Genomic DNA, 16,269 nt, shown 5'->3' on the forward strand with positions numbered 1-16,269 from the left:
GCACATAATCCTATACAAATATGTTTGGCTATATTATCTTCCACCCCATGTAACCACGTCCCAAATAACATTTGTATACTATGAGGAGGGTTTATATTAAAGGCTATTTGAAGCGAACGCCATAAAATTCTGGCCATCGGACAATAAAGAAAGAGGTGTTTGATAGTCTCATTTGATCACAAAAACTGCATCTTTTACTACCCTTCCAATTACGTTTAGCCAAATTCTCCTTTGTTAGGATCAACGGCGGAGCCAGAACTTAGATATGACCTCTCATACGTATTTGCTCACATCAGTCAAATATACAGTACATACTTCGTATTCCGAGGATTGCCTGCCTTGGTTTCAAAAAAATTGGACGGGGAAAGTCCCTTTCATCAGCCAAAAAAAAAAATCTTTTTGTAAGGGGGTCAAAAAAATATCCAACGAACAGGTCCTATGGGCGATAGTGTCAACTTCACGGCAACGGCATCCAACCGCCTCTCGGCCATAAAACCGGAGAGCTTTAGGCTTAGCGATAAGGATCATACTAACATTTGGCTGAAAAAATTCGAGCCAGTTCTTCAAGCAAATCCGCCAGAAAAACACACACCATTTCTTCCGCGCGGATCAGCCCATCCATTCTCCATCCGGGAGCCAGCGCTGGTAAGCTCGGCCGATCGCCCCCTCTTCTTCCGTTCATCATTTCGTTCTTCTTGTGTTCCACCAATCTGGTATGGTGATCGCCTGATCGGATCGCCAGTTCACCGCCAACCCCATCTATTCTGATCTCGATCGGTGCTCAGTTACAACGATAATCCAGAAAAGGGAGATGGAGGTCATCCGCGGGCCGATTCTACCGCGCTGCGCTGCGCCCGCTCTGACCTCCGGCTCTCGGATCGGCGGCCAGCTGCTGAGGCGTGTGCGCATGCGGAGGAGGGCTTCCGGTGCCGTCTCGCCAGGCGACTACCACGCCGTGTCGCCCAGGTTCTTCGGTGCCCCGACCCAGCATCACAGCACAGGCTCCTGGCCTGTTCGCTGCAGCTACGGCTCGTCATCTGACGGGGACGGCGCCCCGCCGGCGAACTTCGACGCCAGCGGCGAGGAGTTCGTCGACTCCAGCGTCATGGAGGCTGGTACGTAGGCTGCTTGTATCTGTTCGATGCTTAACTATCTGATTAATTTCTCCGGCGGATTCAGTGACTGCCTGTATGATTGCATATGTTTTCGCAGTGGAGCTCAGATGTGTGTCAGATGGTTTCGTGATCAGAATGCGCGACGGAAGAAACCTTAGGTGTGTCCAGAATAACCCCCGCGTGCTAAGGCTGCGGGATTCTACGCCTCACCATGCTATCGTGCTCAAGATGGAAGATGGGAGCGATCTTCTGCTCCCCATTATTGTCAGTATGTACCTCTTCTTGCTTGCTTGGTCACATTTTGCAATCCTACAGATGCATGCTTCTCTAGCTAATTGCGCAATATATGTATCTGATATGTGCCCACACTACCGTACCTCTTCCAGTGGAGACACCAAGTATTATGCTACTGGCCGCCCTTCGGAACATTCGGATTGTAAGGGATTGGTTTAGCTAAAAATATTCTCCAGATACCAATTAATTAGCACCCACGTAATTACGGTTTTAACCGGCTTTTTCCCCCCTGTTTTTGAACTGCATCGACTTTCTAGCCAAGGCCAACAATTTATAATGTGGTAAAGGAGATGACCGAAATGATGGGATACACGGTGAGTTTAATACGAAATAGTCGGAACTACATATATATTTTTCTGGCATATATGTATTCTTTTGATAATAATAGTATCTACTTCCATCTACCACTCTGATTATATACTCCTGTTCTAGGTACGTTTGGTGCGGATTACAGAAATGGTGCATGATGCTTACTACTCTAGATTGTATCTTGCAAAGGTAACACCACTTGAAAATACACCGTCGTTCGAATAACAATTATGATTACCTCTGAAGTACAACATCATGGTATCCAGACTGGAAATGAAGAAGAGGTTATTAGTTTTGATCTCAAGCCATCAGATGCCATCAACATTGCTTTCCGGTGCAAGGTATGCATTTATCTATGTTAATGAGTAACTGCTGATAATATTTTGGTTTTCACCTTAGGTATTGCTAACAACTGAAGCTATTGTCTTGACCACTTTGGCCTGGTGGGAATTGTTATGTAATATATACTCTATTAAACATTCTCTACAGACTACAGCAAAAAACAGAGTTACCGATTTCCTCGTTCACACCAAAGCTATCTATTTTGTATTTTCGAAGATCTTGTTTTGCAACCTTGCCGGATGTGCACCGTAGATCATATGAATATTATGATCCGTGAGTAGAGAAAGTCATTCTCCTTTTAAAGTTTAAAGTTGCTTTGAGGGAAAAAAATAAGCAGATAAATTCGTGAAGTGTGTTTGTTGGTGGCAAGGATGGCGATCATGACCCGCATCCAACAGCAACCTTTCCCGAGTACCGGGCTCGAGCTGTGGGGTGAAAACCCTAGGTTTGGCCTTTGATGCTTGCACCTGGCAATGCTGGCGTGTACACGGTGTTTCCTTGTTCAGGGCATTGCTTTGGAGAATCCTCATCCGTGCTCTCTAGGGTGAAAACCAGAGAACTAACCTTCAGCAATTGGATCCGGCAATGGTGGTGTGTGCACGTCGTTTTCTTCCTGAAGATATTGCTTTCAGAGAACATTTCTCATAGTTCGTGGGTTTTTTTCTCCTTTCTCTGCCATTTTCTCCTTGATCTTTCGATCGTATCCCCCGACCCTTTTGTAACCGCCTTTCTACCTGCTATGTTTTAATATATGCCAGCATTCGAAGCTGGATCTTTCAAAAAAATAGTTCGTGGGTTGTCAAGGGCGGTAAATGGTGTTGTTGCCAGTTTACTTGTTGGGTGTTGTTGTTCACGTTGGCTCTCTTTATTTTTCTCCTCCATGTTGTTATATTTTTTGGCTATGTGCATCTCAAAGTCTCCAACTATGTCCTGATATTGTGGGATTAACTGACATCATCTTGATATTAAGAAATTACACTTTGTCAAAATACAAGGAATTCCTGAAGCACGAGATTGGCGCTCTGTTTCATTCATCAAACTTTATTATACCTAATTCTAGTTGCTCTATCTTTGCCCTCAGGTTCCTATACAAGTCAATAAGCGCATTGCATACAACAACGGTCTGAAAGTGATACAGCCAAAGCCAGCTGGGAGCTACGTGAACTCTGACCAAATCCAATACGCGAGACTGGACAAGTAAGATGGCAAAAATTAAGTTTCATAGGTTCCTGTCAGAACAAGTGTTTCTCCAAGCGCGCGCACACACACACATCATTATCATTTTGCAGGCCCGGCGACCAGCCTTGCTTTGAAGCCCAGGAGTTTGATTTGGTGCGCGGCATGCTTGTTGCTGCTGTTGAGGAACGTTATAAAGATGCTGGTAAGCAACTGATGACTTGTTCAAATAAAATGTTATGTTTTGTGTGATCCTTGTGTAATGGATAATATATCCTTTCTCATGTTACAATTTCAGCTCAATACAGAGATCGCCTTCTCATGTTCCGGGCAAACAAAAAGAACACGATATAACAGGTTAGAACTTACAAGTCCTCTGCCTTTTTCCCCTAAAAAGCAAGGGCAGGTGCCCTGCCAAATCACTCACTACAATTTTCATTTTTGTCATAATCAGAGCCAGATGGGGGTGTACATAGTGACCTTTGCCAAGGAAATAGAAGCTTCGGCAAACATCAAGCAGGAGGATGTGAATATGTACATAGCTAATGACTGTAACTTTTAATATTTTTCGTCTTTGAAGACATGTCGTACGGAAAGCTGTACAATTGATTATAGTCAAACATCGATCAAATTACTTAGATGTTTTAAGGAAATCAGACGACTCCCTTAGCTCCGATGTAGAGATATTCAATAGAGACTAGCATTTATGTCCATATCAAAAAAAAAAAAAAAAAAAAAACAGCGCTAGATCAGCTACTCCTAAAAAATATGCAACTTGTATTTTTAGGTGACTACTAACTATAGTTGAGTATGTATACACATACAGGCGTGCTACAATATGCAGAAATCCCCTTAAAGAACATAAAAATACAAAGGGATACATGACTAATTATATATAACTATAAAACACCCCCTCCCCCTCAGACTTATGGTGGACCGACAACAATGAGTTTGAAGAGATATAGGATGTTGTGATCTAGTCTAAGGGCCTATTCTGATCTCCTCCCGCTTCTATCTTCTCAATTTTCTCGTGTGAAGTTGTCCCAAATGGTTTAGCCCGACTCCGGTGTAAAAAATGCGGAGCTCGGTTAGCCTAACTCCATAAAAACAAGAAACAGGAGTTGCCCATATTTACAATCAAACTACCCCCATTGAAGAAAACATTTCACATAGACAATCGATATGGTCAACCATCTCCCTTGAATCATTACGCTCAAGCAGGCAGTTCCTCTCCTCTCTCCCTTGACCTAACCCTCCATCCGTCGCCGCCCCTGCCGCCGGGTCCGACTCCCCCCTTCTGCGGTTGGTGCCCCCTCCGCCGCCAGATCCAATATCTACATGGCCATTCCAGCTGGTTCCCGTTCAAAACACCACTCCGAAGTTGCATCCCCTCCGGCACCCGACACAGCACCCCAACCGACTGCAGACACGACCTTGACGCTGGTGTTGACCTCGACGAACTCCTCCTGAACCTTTGAGTCCCCCTCTCCGACGCCATCAACCTTTCATGCAGTACACAAATGCTCACTGTAGAGGCTAAAATCATAGTAAGATGTTTCCTATGAAAAAAATGCCCCCCTATGAAAAACCTAGTTAAAAGATCAACTGATTCCACTCATGTTTAGGTCAATTTACCTAGGTTGGGTGACTTAGCCTGGTTTCAGCCATCAGATTATGGGCTAGCGACCATAGAAGTCATCGATCGCGGCAGAACAGAGTTGGCTCGCTGCATGGAGTTAGAAACTGGGTTGGGAACCTGGAATCATGGAGTTCGTAGGAGATAAGAACAGGACCTAAGCCTTCATAAAGAAATCCAAAGGCATATAAGAGATTTTCTTTGATAGTGCATGTCAATGCATACGAAAGAAGCATCAACACCAATATACTTGGTGAGCTAGCTCATGCTCCACAGGGCAGGCGCAATACTGATAGCATATGTAATGTATGCCAATAGTGTAGTCGGTGTAGTAACATACACATCAAACTCCTAAAGTAACCACCATAACCAAGTCAACCTTGTCGTCAAAAAGAGTCGTAGCACACAACTAATCCTCTTCACTCGAACGAGAAACTTCATTTTGTTTCTTCATTTTCCATGCAATGAGTGAACCACCAAAAAACGCAATAAGCAAAAAGTAAATGATGATATGAGAGACCACTAGCCCACGTAGCATCCGAATAGGAATGAAGTTGTAACAAACTGAAGAGGGGAAAGAAAAAATACCGCAAGAGATCATGCCACGAAATATTATAGAACAAGAAGAAGGTGGTCACTTGCCTTAACAAAGGCAATGTACTCAAGGTCGTCGACAATGATGATCATGTCATCAACATATAGAAGAAGAGTTCAATCACAAGGTGGAAGTGAACAAGCAGTGCCAGATCAAGAGTACTCGTCGAAAACCAGAGACATTCACCATCAAGGTTTAACACATACATGATTATCACTTCATTGATGAAAGTGATGACTGATAATCCCCAAGTGTAAGGAATCATCGTAGCACTTTCCAAAGATGGAAGTGGTAAGTATGGAGTGTCGAACCCACAAGGAGCTAAAGGTAAGATCAATATTCTCTTAGGTCATATTTGCCACTGATACGACTCTACATATACCGAACGTTCTCTTCTATCTAGTAACGAGAAATAAAACTGTGTTGTGCGTATAAATAGGATAGCTTTGCATGATATTGGAGAACTAAAATATGAAAAGAGTTGCTGCACTAAATAGAGTTAGAATATATTACAATATATTACAAATAGCGACTGTGGAATAATGATGGTATGGTGTGCGTAATCATCCTAGGCAATTCATAACAAGATCGTTAATCATTCTTGCAATTTTATATGAGGCAAAGGCATGAGCTAACATACTTTTCGTACTTGGATCATATAAACTTATGATTGGATCTCCGCAACTACTAGAAATCATTAAGGTAAACCCAATCATAGCATTAAACATCAAGTCCCCTTTACTACCATACGTAAACAACCCCTTACTCGGGTGTAAGCTTCTGTTACTCTAGCCACACACTATAAGCGAATCATGAACGTATTGCAACACCCTCACGAATTAAACATACACTCAAACCAATAAAGATCATCAATCAACCCAAAGGACAACATAGATCTACTCAAACATCATAGGATGGCAACACATCACTGATTAATAATATGTGCATGAAACACCATGTTCAAGTAAGGGATTATAGCGGGGAGCAGGAGAGTGGACCGCTGAAAAGATATGAGGAAGGTGATGAAGACATTGATGTTGATGAAGACGATCACCACGGTGATGGCTCCCCCGGTGGCACTCCGGTGCCGCCGGAATAGAGGGGGAGAGAGTATCACCCCTTAGGCTTCCTCCTCCATGGCCTCTCCCCATCTAGGGAGTGGTTCTCCCTTTGGTCCTTGGCCGCCAAGGCTTTCAGAGGGGCGAGAGCCCCTTAAAGATTGGATCTCTCTCCCCCCTCTCTCTCTCTCTCTCTCTCTCTCTCTCTCTCTCTCTCTCTCTCTCTGTGTGTGTGTGTGTGTGTGTGTGTGTGTGTGTTTCTCTCCTTTTTCGCTGCTGTTTTCTGGCCTTTCACCGTTTCTTAAATATCCGGAGATCCGTAAATCTGATCGGGCTGAATTTTGAGGGGATTTTATCGGGAAAATATCTTTCTTGCGGAGAAATAATGGCCCCAACCGACTTAAGGGGTGGCCTGATGTCTGCTAGAACTACGTTGGTATTTTCCCAAAGAGGAAGGGATGAAGCAGTATAGCGACGGTAGGTATTTCCCTCAGTGATGAGACTAAGGTTATCTAACCAGTAGTAGAACCTCCTCACACCACGTAAACAGGACCTGCACACAAATAACAAATACTCGCAACCTGACGTGTTAAAGGGATTTTCAATCCCTCCCAGGCAACGGCGCTACAAATTGGCACGTTGGCGGGAGACTATCTTGACTTGATCTTTCCCGACAATGGCGTCAGAAATTCCTTTCGGGTACGACGCCTCAAGATAGGCAAATAATGTGAGGTAAATGTGGTAGATAGGATAAATAGATCGCAGAACAAATAAATTACAGCAAGGTATTTTTGTATTTTTGGTTTAATAGATCTAAAAATAAAAGCAAAGGAAAATAGATCGCAAAGGCAAATATGATGAAAAGAGACCCGGGGGCCGTAGGTTTCACTAGTGGCTTCTCTCGAGAAAAATAGCAAACGGTGGGAAAACAATTACCGTTGGGTAATTGATAGAACTTCAAATAATCATGATGATATCCAAGCAATGATCATTATATAGGCATCACGTCCAAGATTAGTAGACCGACTCCTGCGTGTATCTACTACTATTACTCCACACATCGATCGCTATCCATCATGCATCTAGTGTGTTAAGTTCATGGAAACCGAAGTAATGCGATAAGAACGATGACATGATGTAGACAAGATCTATTTGTGTAAAAATAGACCCCATCTTCTTATCCTTAATAGCAACGATACATACATGTCGTTTCCCTTTCTGTCGCTGGGATCAAGCAACGTAAGATCGAACCCATCACAAAGCACCTCTTCCCATTGCAAGATAAATAGATCAAGTTGGCCAAACAAAACCCAAATATCGGAGAATAAATACGAGACTACAATCAATCACGCATATAAGAGATCAAAGAAGACTCAATTAACTTTCATGGATAAAAACATAGATCTGATCATAAACTCAAAGTTCATCAGATCCCAACAAACACACCGCGAAAAGACTTACATCATATGGATCTCCAAGAGACCATTGTATTGATAATCAAGAGAGAGAGAACAAGCCATCTAGCTACTAACTACAGACCCGTGGGTCTACAAAGAACTACTCACGCATCATTGGAGAGGTACTAATGGACATGATGAACCCCTCCGTGATGGCGTCTAGATTGGATCTGGTGTTTCTGGAATCTGCGGTTGCTGGAATTGATTTTCGTCCCCCTCCTTAGGATTTATGGAATATTGGGATATTTATAGAGCAAAGAGGCGGTGCGGGAGGCCAACGGGGAGGGCACAACCCACCGGGGCGCGCCTGGGCCCCCAGGCGTGCCCTGGTTGGTTGTGCTCCCATCGGAGCTCCCCTCTGGTGCGTTCCTGGCCCACTGGATGTCTTCTGGCCCAAAAAAATCCACAAAAAGTTTCGCTGCATTTGGACTCCGTTTGGTATTGATTTCCCGCGATGTGAAAAAACATGCAGAAAACAAAACTGGCACTGGGCACTATGTCAGTAGGTTAGTACCAAAAAATGATATAAAATGACTATAAAATGATTGGAAAACATCCAAGAATGATAGTATAACAACATGGAACAATCAAAAATTATAGATATGTTGGAGACGTATCATGGCCAGAACCCATCAGGGTGCAGCCACCCCCTGACCACGCTCTGTTGTCTTGTGAGATCCTCGGGCATCATGTGGCGTTGATTCTGAGTTTGGTATAATGGCTCGGAATTTTTAGCAGCCGTTGAGAGCACACGACTCAACATCAGAATAATTCAGCAGCCTACCAATATCCCTGATTTGAATGGGCTTGACCTTGGATTCTTCAGTTCATTGCAATCTGTGACAGATTGTCTAAGCCCGAGAACCCTTCAAGACCTTATTAAGGGCGTGTTGGAAGAATTTGAAAACTATGAGGTTTACAAGCTGAACATAGTTTTCTTATCTCTGCATGCTTGCATGATTGAAATTTTGAACCATGCAGGGGGCAATGGCTATAAAATACCGCATGGAACAAGGAAAGACTAGAGAACCTTGGGTTGCTGCCTCCAAGACTCACATGCCCTCGAGAGGTTTACGCAAATGCCCTACACAACCTACAAGTAATGGAGAGAGTTCACTCATGGAAGATGCTTGATGAGATGCGTGAGGAGATGCTTGAGGAGCCCATTTTTTTGTGGAGTATGTGTAAACCCTAGAGATGAGGCTTGTGTGGAGTATGTGTAACTCCTTGTGGTGAGGCTTGTTGTGATCATTTGTACTCCTTGTGACGCGACATTCTCTTGTTGTGTCGCATCCTTGTGATTATGAGTATGTGTGAAGTATGATCATTTGTGTAACTCTTTGTTGTGATAAGTATTTCATTTTTTTGATTCGTATGAGCATTTGAACTCATGTGTTAATGTGTATGATCATTTGTGTAACTCCTTGTTGTGATATGTGTGTGAAAGGCTTGTGTTGAATACGATCATTTTTGTTTGAAAAGTTTGAGAATAAGAAGTGAGAAGAAGAGAATTGTTGGTGATTTAGGGCTACTGGATTTAGGACAAAATAAAGAAAAGAGAAGAGAAGAGAGCAAGAAAGTCCTATACTAAACTACTCCTACAAGCAAATAACTATAACAAATGATCAAAATGTTTTAGTAAATTTAAATTAATCTGTGAACATAAAAAGTTTGAGTTAAAGGAAATGAAGAAGGTTTTAGTGAATCATTTAATCCTCAACATTTTAGTGAAGCACTTGCTACACTAAAACAACAGCAAGTCCTGAACATTTTACTCCATTTTAATTAAAGGAACAATGTGAGTTAATTATACTTAGACAATGAGTAATCTAAAGTAAGAGTAAGTAAACATTTTGATCATTTGATCACTTGCCGCTCATAATGATCACTTGCTACTCAAAATGATCATTTGCTGCACTTAAATACTGCAAGTGATGCACTTAAATACTCCATCAATTTAGTTCCTTTGCAAAATTAAGAGGAACAAGCTACTCCTAAATCTCTTTGCTGGAACAACAAGCTATCTACTTCTACTCCAGCTCAACTAATTTTGCTAAATTTTACCAATCATCAGTCAAAACCTTTGTTCGCAACATCACAAACTGTAAATCTTACTGATTTTCAGTCAAAACCAACTTTTAGAGTTCAAGTACAATACAGATCTTAGTGAATTTTGAGTCAGTACAAATTTCAGAGTTCAGAGTTCAAATACATTACAAATCTTACTGAATTTAGCTGGAGTTTCAGTTTAGAGTTCACAGTACTCAAGCTCAAGCATCCACTAATTAATCCACTAACTACTCAAGCTCAAGTTTAGAGTACATATTGGTGGAGTACAAATCCTTTAGAGTTTCATTTAATTAACAAGCCTCACTAACACATCCACTAACTAATCAAGCTCAAGCGTGAAAAAACCTCATGTCGTCGTCGTGGTCGTGGTCGGGGAAGTCTAGCTGAGGGCGGCATCCAGATGCGGCTCCAACTCTTCATCACGACGATGTCCATATGCGGCTCCAGCTCCTTCCGCTCGGGCTCCATCTCCTCATGTCGTCGTCTTCATGCCCGCGCCGACACCTCTCGGGCTCTGCTTCAACGTCTCCTTCACTCCTCTCCAAAAAGCAAATCGAGGGCCGGCGCACTCAGATCGAGCGCCAGTGCGTGAATCTAGATCCTCCTTGCCCATCAATGCATCAACGATGCATAAAAATGGTAGCTTTGTGAATCTGCCGCAGCTGGATTAGCGGTGCGACATGAATCAGGGCGGTGGGGAGCTGTGACCTAGCCGGCGGTGCGAGGGAGAGGGCGGTGACGGGGAGAGGAAGGGAGAGGGAGGCGACGCACGCACGAGAGAGAGATGCGAGTGATGAGGAGCGACGACGTCGAGAGAAAGAGCCAAGTGGTGATGAGTGAGTGGTGGGGAGCGAGGGTAGAAAGGGAAAGTCGAGAAAATTCATAGCGTGGAAAAGTTTGCACTACATATTGTTAAACGACCTACATTTCGATAGAGAGGGAGTATAATTCATCAATATGCCTTTTCTTAGTTTTTTTAGTCTATATGCTTTTTCTTAGTCAATAACTTCGGGACCTCCTAGCGCCACTGGGGGAATCGACGCCTACAGCGCCACCTTCGCGGGCCGGACCATTTAATTGTTATTCTATAAACTTCAAATAAAGTAAAAAAAAGGCGCGTACGTCAGTTTTGAAATATAGAGCTCTCAAGTTAGAGTGTGAGGTTGTAACCAATAGGATACACCAATCTAATGTGAACATACATCCTTTTATCCTTATATTATCTTTAGTTCGCGGGAGTTTTTTTTAATTTTCTCTTGTTCTTTTTCTTAAGTGCATGATTTTAAAAAAAAATCGATGAAGTATTTCAAATTCAATGAACTTTGTCTCGAAATTTATAAACATTTTTTATAATTTGATGAACTATTTTTTTCAAGTCAATGAAATTTTTAAAATTTTGATAACATCAATGAACTTTTTTAGAAATTGATGAACTTTTTTCAAGGGAGTTAATCGGTTTTTGAAAATTTTCATCAATTTTGAAAATTTCCATTGTTTTTTTATTAAAGTTCATCAATTATGAAGAAACGTTCATTGTATTTGAAAAAAGAGTTCATCGATTTGAAAAAAGTTTATCATTTTTTCAAAAAATTCATTAGCTTTTGTAGACAGTTCGTGGGATTTAAATAAGTTCACGAATTCAAAAATGTGAATGAAAAAATGAAAAAAAAATCACGAGCTCGAGAAAAGTTCAACGAAAATTTTCATCATTTTTTAAAAAGTTCATCAATTGTGAAGAAAGATTCATTGTATTTGAAAACAAAAGTTCATATATGAAAAAAGGTCATCAACTTTTGAGAACAGTTTGTGGGATTTGACAAAAGTTCACGAATTCAAAAATATTCAAGAAAAATGTTTATGAAAAAAGATAAAAAATCACAAACTTGAGAAAAGCTCACGAAATGAAGAAAAAAATAGCTAAGAAAAAATTGTTCCAAAGAAAAAAAAAGGACATGGCAAGAAAAGTGGGAAGTAATAATAACAAAACTAAACAAATGAGGTGAACTTGGTCTGCTGGTTTGTGCGGCTCGCCCTCAACCATAAGATCACCGGTTTGAATCCGTAGAGCGAGCCCAGCTAAGGCGGCTGCAGGCGTCGATTTACAGAAAACCGAAGGAACCAGCGCCTGCAGCGTTAAATAGGATTTGCCAACAACTCATCAACATCTCCTAGATTATATCTTACTGGATGGTATTGCACTAATCATATGAGCTGCTGCTTATAACTGTATTAAGACCCTATGATTCCCCCGGAGAAAAAAAGGGAACAGCTAGGCGTCCACCGGCGGATCCGTACTAAACATCCGCCACCCGAATGACCGTTCGATGTACGCGCTCGTAGCCGTCCGATCCACCTGCTAGCACGCGGCTCAGTCGTTTCCCCGATCAATTAATTCTTGAAGCAACGGTCTAGTTGCAGAAACAACGGATGCGTTGCGGAAATAATTTCTAAAACAACGTCTCTTGTCGCGGTGAAGACCGGGCTGCCGGGCACGGGGGCGGCACCTGAGGCCACTGGGGCGTAGCCCCTACTCAGCCGCATCGGATGGGGGTCCTCGGGGGCTGAGGGATGGCCGGAGGCGGCGGCAACAATGGCGGAGGCGGCGGCCGGAGCTCGGCCAGGCCGGGTCCGTCGCTAGGGGCAACGAGGGGAGGAGCTGGAGGCAGCTACGGGCTCAGGGAAGTGCGGCGAATGCGATGACGCTACTGCGACAAGCGAAGGAGCTCAGCGGCCATGGCCATGGCCGGAGCTCGGGCTTGGCGGCGAATGGTGCTAGGAGAGGGAAACGACTACAGGGCTAGGAGAGTTGCAGGAAACTGTCCTGAAATAATAGGTGAACTGCAGGAAAAATGGAAGCGGCTTCGGCAAACTATCCTGAAACAACATGTGGGCTGCAGGAAAAATAAAAGCGGCTTCGGCAAACTATCCTGAAACAACAGGTGAGTTGCAGGAAACTGTCCTAAAATAATAGGTGAGGTGCAGGAAAAACGAAAGCGACTTCGACAAACTATCCTGAAACAACAGGTGAGTTGCAGGAAACAGTGGCGGAGCTAGGAAAAATTAGGAGCCGGGGCGGGCTACAAGCGCTAAAAAAATTTGGCGAATCCGAACCAGATATTTCGTTAAGCAACTACAAAACATCTAGAGTGCCGTAAAATCGCAATAGTTACGAAGTGAAACAACCAGTATTATATTGTTCATACACTTTATCAAAAACTGAAATCAAATACGACAACTAATTAAAATAGCACTCATGAATAAAATACTAAATATCCAAATGTTCGATGAAGCACACCAAAAAGACCCTAGAGGACAAGAATTAGTAATCTATAGCTGAGTTAGAAAAACTTAATTGAAAGGCACGGAACGTACCAATAAAATGCTAATGATGCCTCGGTAAAATTCCTTTTCGAGCCTTCATAGCCTGAAACCTTCGAGTAATAACATCATCATCGAGTGATTTAAATATTTCACGTTCGGTGTAGCATATCATCAAGTGATTAAACCAATCATCACTGATCGTGCTACGCAATTTAGACTTGATAATTTTCATTGCCGAGAAAGCTCTCTCAACAGACGCCGTTGACACTGGCAGTAGCAAAGCTAACTCAATGAGTTTGTAAACCAATGGAAAGACCAATTGTTTCTCTGTTTCAACCATTTTTCTAGCCAAACTTTCAACATCTTTGCAAGTAGAAAATGCAACATGGTTTCTCAAATGAAGAACATAAGTCTCAAGTTGGTCCCTCAATACTGCACGGTCACTATTTGAGAAATCTGCACAATATATTTCAGCAAGCCGTGATAGCTTCTCCACATCAAACTTGGAGAAATAATTCTTGGGATCAAGACACGAGAAACATGCAATTACCTCTTGATTTGAGTCACCGAAGCGATGATTCATCTCAACACATATTTTGTCAATAACGACATAGAAAATCTCGGCCCGATAATAATGAAGATTGGTGATAGTCCTTCCCTCTTTTCTCGAGCGACCACGAACTGGTATTTCATCATCCATATTAGGAACTGGAATACCTTTGGAATTGCAAAATTGTTGGACCTCGTCCTCGAGACTCTCCCAACCACTATCTCTCATGGTAGCCAAGCGGAGTTTAACATCATGAATTAATTCCAGGGCAAGCACAACATTTGTATCCTTTCTTTGCAAGAGTTGTGAAAGCTCATTTGTTATAGCAAACAACTTCATCATAAGCTTCAAAACAAGAGCAAATTTGAAGCACTCCATCTTTTCCATGCAACCGGCGGCATGGCTCGGATTACGCCCATTTGCATCAACCGTGCTAAGAACTTTTATCACAGAGGCCCACATTTGGTCCAACCGAAGCAATGTTTTATGATGTGAACCCCATCTGGTATCTCCAGGTCTAGCCAGACTAGTCTGTTGATGCAAGCCCCTTCCTGTAGATATTTCACCCCTCTCGAGCCTTTCCAAAATATCTTTGTGAGATTCTTCCACCAACACTTCCATCTTCTTGCAAGATGAAGTTGTTGTGGTTACAATTAGTGATACATACTCAAAAAAATCATGAATATATGAGCAAGAGGAACTAGCAACGGCAACCACAACCAACTGCAAACGATGGGCAAAGCAATGGACGTAGAAAGCATGAGGATTTTCATCTAGAATTTTTCTTTGCAAACCATTGAATTCACCTCTCATGTTCGAAGCACCGTCATATCCTTGCCCTCGCAGCCTTGAAATTGATAAATTGTAATGGTCAAGAATCTTTAGAAGAGCTAACTTTAGTGCCTCAGATGTTGTATCTATGATGTGGTGTAGACAAATAAATCGTTCCACAACCTTCCCTTCGTTCACATACCTAAAGAAAAATAGAATGAATGAATGAATAAATCATGGATGAACTTAGAACTGAAATAAATAAATGAAATCAAAAGACAAACACAGTTACTAACCTCAACATTACTGCCATCTGTTCTTTAACAGATATATCGCGTGACTCATCAATAAGAATGGAGAACTTTTTATCACCAAGCTCCCCCATAATCACTTCGGTGACTTCTTCTGCACAACATCTTGCAAGGTCCTTTTGTATTTCTCCGGAAGTCATCTTGCAATTATTTCCACCACGATCAAAAGCAACTCTTACATCTTCATTGCTATCCTTTAACCAATCTATCATCTCTAGAAAGTTCCCCTTGTTCAATGAAGTAGAAGATTCATCATGGCCACGGAATGAAAAACCTTGTGCTATGAGGTATCTTATACACTCTAGAGAAGAAGTCAAGTGGATCTTATATAATCTGTGTGACTCCTCACTTGCACAAGCCAACTTGGTTGACACACTTTGCCTTTGATTCTTGAAATCATCATAATGCCTAACACAATTGCTGTGACCACTATTCAAACCACCAACATGCTCAGGTAAGGCTCTATATGCATGTTTCCAGTCTCTAAAACCTGTTTTGGTGAAGACTTCAAAGCCGAAGTGTTCAGCCCTTCCAGGTTGCTTAAACAAGAAACAATAGAAACAAAAGGCTGCATCCTTGGACTCACTATATTCTATCCAGTGATATTTGTCGTACCATGACCGAGAAAATGCTCTAGAATCTGTGCGATGGAAATTTACTATTGGTTTGGTTCGACCCTTCAATATGTATGCCCTCCTAACTTGGTCTTGAATATCTGGTGCATATTCAGAAATTTGTTTCCTCTGTGCGGGATCAGATTGAATTTCGGCCGGATTAAACTCGGTATTGTTGGCAACATGAATATGAGGTTCTTGTTCTGCTTCCGGCTGCACAACATTTGCATTCTCAATACTTTCTCTAAGAACCAAAAACCTCCTCATATCTGAAATTTAATAACTTACAATTAAAGTGGGGATGATTTGCAATGATTGAAAAGATTAATAAAAATGAGGTTAGAGGTGTTCAAAGAAAATTGACAATACCTATGAGAAGTGAGGATCGATTTGCCTTCAATCAATCTGCTTGCGATGATAGAACTCTTAACTTCCTATAGCAGAAAATTACAAGCTGAATTGAGATTCCCAATTATGAGAAGAGACGTAATAGCGAATTCTCAATTTGTCTAAGCCCTAGACTCACCCGAATTCCTCTGCTCATTAGAACAGAAGCCAGGCCACGGCTGCTCGGAGATGTTGTGAATTGCTATTCTTTCCGCCGGGAGCAGCGGCGCCCGTGCCCGGCGATCTGTCTCTGCGATCTGCCT

The 16,269-nt window shown here is 42.2% G+C and overlaps 2 protein-coding genes across 3 annotated transcripts; one reads left to right on the top strand and one right to left on the bottom strand.

The window, feature by feature from the left end:
* Nucleotides 1-445: 445 nt before the first annotated feature.
* LOC123404035 (bifunctional nuclease-like) lies at nucleotides 446-3,889 on the top strand. 2 transcript variants are annotated; one of them, XM_045097946.1, is made up of 11 exons: nucleotides 446-645; nucleotides 786-1,115; nucleotides 1,213-1,383; nucleotides 1,502-1,551; nucleotides 1,667-1,723; nucleotides 1,842-1,907; nucleotides 1,985-2,059; nucleotides 3,142-3,257; nucleotides 3,350-3,441; nucleotides 3,535-3,593; nucleotides 3,691-3,889. In XM_045097946.1, exons 2-10 carry the CDS (start codon nucleotides 812-814, stop codon nucleotides 3,588-3,590), a joined length of 987 nt encoding a protein of 328 aa, XP_044953881.1. In that variant the 5' UTR covers nucleotides 446-645; nucleotides 786-811; the 3' UTR covers nucleotides 3,591-3,593; nucleotides 3,691-3,889. The 2 variants fall into 2 exon arrangements, with proteins under 2 accessions (XP_044953881.1, XP_044953882.1); XM_045097947.1 differs by having other exon boundaries at nucleotides 478-645; nucleotides 803-1,115.
* A 9,545-nt stretch (nucleotides 3,890-13,434) lies between these two features.
* On the bottom strand, nucleotides 13,435-15,886 carry LOC123405823 (zinc finger MYM-type protein 1-like). Its single transcript, XM_045099365.1, has 2 exons — nucleotides 14,991-15,886; nucleotides 13,435-14,896 (listed from the first exon to the last, which is right to left on the bottom strand). Exons 1-2 carry the CDS (start codon nucleotides 15,884-15,886, stop codon nucleotides 13,435-13,437), a joined length of 2,358 nt encoding a protein of 785 aa, XP_044955300.1.
* Nucleotides 15,887-16,269: the final 383 nt, after the last annotated feature.

The sequence above is a fragment of the Hordeum vulgare genome, chromosome 6H, assembly GCF_904849725.1.
Source record: "Hordeum vulgare subsp. vulgare chromosome 6H, MorexV3_pseudomolecules_assembly, whole genome shotgun sequence".
In the NCBI taxonomy this organism is placed as follows: domain Eukaryota; kingdom Viridiplantae; phylum Streptophyta; class Magnoliopsida; order Poales; family Poaceae; genus Hordeum; species Hordeum vulgare.